At 31.3% G+C, this 6,492-nt stretch overlaps 1 protein-coding gene across 1 annotated transcript in view; it reads right to left on the bottom strand.

Annotated features, from left to right (window-relative positions):
• Window positions 1-329: 329 nt before the first annotated feature.
• The window catches only part of LOC106787752, a gene marked incomplete in the record, with an annotated part of 66,805 nt that continues 60,642 nt past the window's right edge, over window positions 330-6,492 (bottom strand). Inside the window, 1 exon segment of the mRNA XM_014750383.1 lies at window positions 330-561. Within this exon segment, the coding sequence (XP_014605869.1) occupies window positions 410-561 (152 nt within the window).

Here is a 6,492-nt window from a genome sequence, read left to right on the forward strand (position 1 = left end):
ACGAAAAATAATAATAATAATAATAATAATAATAATAATAATAATAATAATAATAATAAAAAAAGTTAATCGATGAGGGGTTATATTTTCTATGAAAAACAAAAATCTGATAATTATACGTAAACATCTAATCTAAAATCTTTAGATATATATATATACAGGTATATATATATATATATATACCTGTCCTCTTATAAAAATTGTATATGAACATTTTGTTCAATATGTAAACGATATGTAAATATTTATTGTTAGGATATTTTGTTGTTCTTTGCACGTGTAAGTATATTACAAATGAAAAAAGATAAAAGGAAAAAAAGAATAGAAGAGAGAGAGAGAGAGAGAGAGAGAAAGAAATGAAAGAAAGAAAGAAAGAATGTATGTATTGTATGTATAGTTCGATCGAGGGTCATCGTCTTCTGTTGACGCTCTGCTCTCTGCGCATAATAGGGGTCTCTGGTGACCTCGACGACGAGGTCGAAGGTGGTGACTCCTGGGTCATCAACACCAGCGGTTGTCCGAATGGACGCGTGCCTGACATGGATCCTCCGCTTCCTCGTCCTGGCCAATCGAATGATCGGAGCTTTTGTTTCGTTTGTTATATTTTTTATTTGTTATTGGTTTTAGATTTGCTAGTCGTTTATTTTTAATATATTTTTTATTGGATATATTACGATTATTATTATTATTATTATTATTATTTTTCTATTAATTTCATTTAAACAAAAGAAATATCGAAAAAAAAACAATATTGTTTATCCCCTTTAAGCTCGATCACAACTGGGTGAGTGGGTGTGGGTGTGTGGGTGTGAGTGTGGGTCGGGGGAGGACTAAAAGCTTTATTTACCCTTTCGTTACGAACACGCCGACTATAGTCGGCATCCATGTTTATATGGTGTACCGACTTATAATCGTCAAAAAGATTCTATAGTTTGTCTGTAAAGAATTGTTGGAAAACTTTAATTTAATATGTAGATTAAAAAGTATCTACCCCTGTGACTTAGGAGTAAGATTTTCTTCAAATAATGATATGGTTATATAGTAACAATTATATCCGTTTACACTTATCTTAGTAACAATTCACATCAATGTATCAGAGTTAACAAAAATTACTTATAATTCTCAGCTGTGAATTGATTGTATATATTCCTCTATTAATAAAATTAAAAAAAAAAAATCTCTTGAGCATTCTCTTGTGATTCTATTGATCCGTGTATCGAATGAATCCTAATAAAAGTATATTTTGAAGGTAAGTAATATTATATTCTGTATGGTCACAAAATAAGTTGCCATTGATGGCATTGAAAAACTTAATCGCGAACATCAAAAATTACCTACGTGGAATATGCACACTTTTCGATATTACCATTAGTGATATTATTTTAATGGAATTAATATTATTTTTTTTCTTTAAATAAATCAATAAATCGCTCCTAGAAATAGCAATAAAAAAAAAGCTATTATAACAGGACAAAGTCCTAATGAAATCAGGAAGAAGAATATTATTCTAAAGTAACGAAAGGGTTTGTCTTATTTCAAATTGATAATAAATTCTTTTTTTAAATGCATTCGTTAGAAGACTCGTTGTTAAATAACTTAAAACTTTAAATTTGTGCATGTTATTATATTGATATTTCTTTTTCATTCCCCCCCCCTCCCTATCCTGGGTTCGAGGCGTTGTGATAAAAAGAATATTTTTATTTTGCATTTGTTCGGTGACATTTTGAATTGGGGTGGATTGGGGTGGGGTTAGTGTGCCCGTTCAACGTAGGAAGATCAATCAATCAATCAAATCAATCAAATCAATCAAATCAATCAATCGTTATTTTGCTATTCAATTGAAAACAGGCGAAGAAGTGTTTGTGGCGAGATTAAGAAATAATATTATTTATATGGCAATGTATATGTAAAAGCGATAGAATTTTTATAATTGTCGCGTTACGAAGAAAGATTTCACTTTTTAACGGGAAGAGATTATAAGAAAAAAAAAGAGAGAAAGAGAAAGAGAGATATATATTATATAATATAATATATAATATATAGGAAGTAAATAGATCTGATCGTTAATCTTTGATTTTAGAAAAGTTCTTTGATGTTTTGTAGGACCCTCTTGAACCTTCTTCGTTCGGGACTCCTTGAAAATAAATCGAATACTTGAATAACTAACCCTTTGATAATACTTCAACTTGTGGTTTTTGCTCTCGTAACTCTTCCATTTAGTCAATCGGATTTTTTGTTTGATTTCTATTTTTGTTTTTTGTTTTGTTTTTTTAAGATATAGAAAGCAGATATTACAGGGATGAAAAGATAAGCAGCAGCAACAGCAGCAACAGCAGATGCTATGACGTTAATAAATGATTCGTAATTTGTCTTTCTAACACGCAAGTTATGTTTAAATTATTATTATCTAATTATTATACGTCGAGAATGTTGTGGTGATGGTGTCGTTAATCTTATGTTAAAGTGATTATTATATATTAAATTTATGGGCTTTTCTTTTTTTTCTTTTTTTTTTTTCATGTAATATCGATCATATCGTTGTTTAATATATTATATTGTATATTTGATTATTAATTACGATTCGAACGTCGACGAAAATTATTCATATATATATATATACGATAATATGTTAATAAACAATTTGTTTTTCATTAACGAACGGAGCGAGCTTCGAAGGAGAGATGAGGAGGGTCGATTATTCGGATATTTTTTTCTTTTTTCTTTTCTTTTCTTTTCTTTTCTTTCATTTGTTTTGTTTTTACGAATTGTTTTACCTGTTACCATATATCGCGCGATTCACGTTGTAAATAATTTCTCTTAGAATTCGGAAAATGTATTCGGTGAAGGCTTTGTGTTCGATTATACATTCCATCCTATGAAATTGTGCGAAAGAAAACTTCGAAGATTATAATATAACTCGAACTATAAATAATTATTCAGTTTTCTTGAAGAGATTCTGTTCGATTTAAAAAAAGAAAAAAAAGAAAAGAAAATTGGCTTGTTTTAACCCTTCTTTGCATGATGATGGAAATTTCAATCATAATATTTAGTCAACAAAAAAAGGTACTCAAAACCCTTGTACTGTATATTTGTTGTTGCTGGCAACTTTTTAAGCGACTATTGCGTACAACAAAACGCAGTTGTCAAAAAATAGCACTAGGATTTTTAAAAATATTTTTCCTTTAATCTAGAGCATTAATTACATCACCCTGATTTATTTTAAAAGAAAAGAAAAAATCATGCAAAGAAGGGTTAAAGAAACACTTTTTTGTTTTTAAACCGACACAAATTTTTCCAGTTAAAATTTGATAACGATGCAGAAAAGAAGATATCACGTCACCTGTTTACCGCGTACGAATATTTTTTTTATCTACTATAAAAAGAAAGAAAAATAATTATTTTCTCTCGTCTATCAGATAGATAAATAATATTATATAATTATTATAATAGATATAGTGAGAGATAATCTTCGAAATTTGAATTAATAGAAAATGAACAAAAGATTCGAACCTTTACGAAAAATTTGATAGCTCGGAAGCTGATGATAATACAAGAGAAAGATAATTTATGCTACGTTTCTCACACGATGCGTGATACCACGAACGTGAATTGCGTTTTACTGGATTATGATTAGACCTGAGAGCGAGCATGAAAATTACCAATGACGTCAAACACTTTCCCACCTAGTTGCAATCAATCGCGATAGAATCAAAATCCGATTTGATTATCATACATCATCATTTCTAACGATAAACATGAGAAAGTATGTCCGTCATCGTAGACGGAGAGAATCTATCTATAATATATTATTCAAAATTTATCGTCGAGAAATAAAATAACAATATTGTATTCAAGATTTCTAAAATCTTTTATTTGTAATAGAATTTCACGCTAATCATTGTAATTATAAGAGTGAAAAAAAGAAAAAAAGAAAAGAAATAACATATACGGTACACGTGAACAATACCCCAGGCTGATTAAAACGCGACTAACTTCGTGCTGTTAATTTCATATCGCAATGCGCGCGCATCGTAAATATCGGCTAACTTCATCGTGTTATAATTTGGTGTCGCTGTGCGCGCGCATCGTAAAAATTTACTCTCATCATTTTTATACCAATATACAAACACGCGCCAAAAGAATTATAATTTTAAATAAAATTCAAAATGCATTCACGTTCGTGGTGGTTATTTACGCTTCGTGGGAGATAACTTGGCATTTAAACAGGAAGGAAGTGAATAAAGAGAAGAAAGAAACAACGGAAAAGAATAAATCCGAATATACATATTGAATACAAAGAGAAAATAGAAAGATAGAAAGAGAAAAAGAAAGAAAGAGAGAGAGAGAGAGAGAGATAGTAAGATAATTATTAAAAAAAGTATAAGAAAAGGATAGAATGAGATGACGAGTCATGTCCCGGTGTTAAAGAGAGAGACGAGCATATATTTTGTTTCTATAATTTTTGTTCTTATTCTTGATAAGAAGAAGAAGAAGAAGAAGAAGAAGAAAAATAGAAGAAGAATAGAAGAAGAATAGAAGAAGAAGGGTATAGAAGATCGATAGGAATCGGTAGTGTGCCTTACCAGAGGTGGACGAGGAACAAGGGTGGGAGGAGGCCCTCGCTGAACCGGAAGGTGCTGCACCGGAAGGAGGATGATCTGCTGTAGGAGGCGTAGGCGGTGAGTTTGTCGAGTTTCCACGTATCTCGCCTGCCTGCTTCAGCACCTGGTATATGGTGTCCACGTCTGTGCCATACGGGGAGGACAAAGACACAAAAATGGAAATGCAAATGCGAAAGACCCGGCCCAATATTATCTTTTTCTTTTTTTTCTATTTTTCTTTTCTTGTTTGTTTATTTTTTAAATTATATTTTCTCCCCTTCTTTTTTTTTGTTTTTTTCTATATCATTTCGTTTTTGTATCGTGTGTATGTGTGCGCGCTCGTTTATTATATTATTGTTATTATTATTAGTGGTTATTGTTATTACTTTTTGTTTGTTAATTTGGACTTATTGTTAAAAAATAAGCCCTCGTCGTTCGTCTCTTTCTTATTGTCTCGTTTATAAATTTGTATTCTCTTTCGATATAATTTGTTTTCCTATTAAAATATTTTTAATTATAGGAAATACGAAAAAATAAAAACAATTAATCGAGTTCGTCCCGTTCGTCAAACGCGAACGACAAGAATCAAATCGTATATCCATGTGGTTGATTGTGTAAGATAATGATTAGAATTCATGAGAATTGTCTGTGTGTGTGTATGTGTGCGCGCACGAGAAAGGGTGAGAAAGATAAATGATTAAATTATTATGAATGCGTGAAAATGAACGTGATATCAGAATTCGTAATGACGATGATGACGATGACGCAGATGCATTTTTGTGCAACCTCCTCTCCTGGTTGTTCGTTCACGTTCTTTTTTTTCTCCCGTTCACATTCTATCGACCATATTATAACAATGAAATGAAATAATGCGAAAAAACGTAAGAGATAGAAAGAATGAAAGAAAAACAACGCAATGAAGAATAGGGGCTTGGGGTGTGGTGGGGGATAGGGGGTGATATAAGCGATTAAACTTTTGTGCAACCCATAGACGTAAATGTTATATACGTTAGTTCGTTTTCTCTCTCTCTCTCTCTCTATTTTATTTTCCTTCTTTTTTTTATTCCTCTTTTTTATTTGCTTTTCTATTCTTTCCTTTTTACTATTTTTTTTTCGCTCGGCCAATAGAAAGATCGATAGGTGGTAAGCTCGTCGATGGAATCACAAATTCTATGCCTACGCGAATACGAATGGTATTCGTTGGAAAAACAGAACGTGTAATAATAAAAAATAAACATTCGCGTGCGTGTGCGTGTGTTTGTGCGCGCACACATTTGTAGTAGTATATTTTCAAGAATTTTCATCGATCGTTCTAAACGAATGAGAAAAAATAATAATAAAAAAAAAAGAAACCAAATAATATTAAAATAAAATAAAATAAAAATAAATTGGCGTAGTAAAAAATATCGTAAGTATTATCTCGGTTCGTGACTATTAAAAATTATTCGAGTCTTTTAATCCTGTCTGTGCCATTTTTTCGTTCTCTCACGGGATAGAAGAAAAGTGGTATAATAGGAGGAAGAAAAAAGAAGAAAAAAGAGGAAACAAACAAACGAACAAAACGTCGATATTTCTCGACCTATTCTTCCAATCAAGAATAAAAAATAAGAACGTGAAAATAGAGAGAAAGAGAGAGAGTGAGAGAGAATGAGTGTGAGAGTGTGAGTAAGGGAGAAAGGGAAGAAAGAAGACAGATAGTTGAAATAAAAAAAAAGAAAATGAATCAAATTTGTAGAAACGAAAAAAGAAAAAGAATAAAAAAGCGAAAAAGAAAGTAAGAAACAGAACGAAAGAAAAATGATCAAACAATAAAAAAAAAGAAAACAATATTATAAATCAAAAGTGCGTATAGATTGAAGGGGGCTGGGTGGGGGTGGGGGAGGGGGTGAAA

This window comes from Polistes canadensis, unplaced genomic scaffold, assembly GCF_001313835.1.
Source record: "Polistes canadensis isolate GaletaPanama2010 unplaced genomic scaffold, ASM131383v1 scaffold_114, whole genome shotgun sequence".
Classification (NCBI taxonomy): Eukaryota; Metazoa; Arthropoda; class Insecta; order Hymenoptera; family Vespidae; genus Polistes; species Polistes canadensis.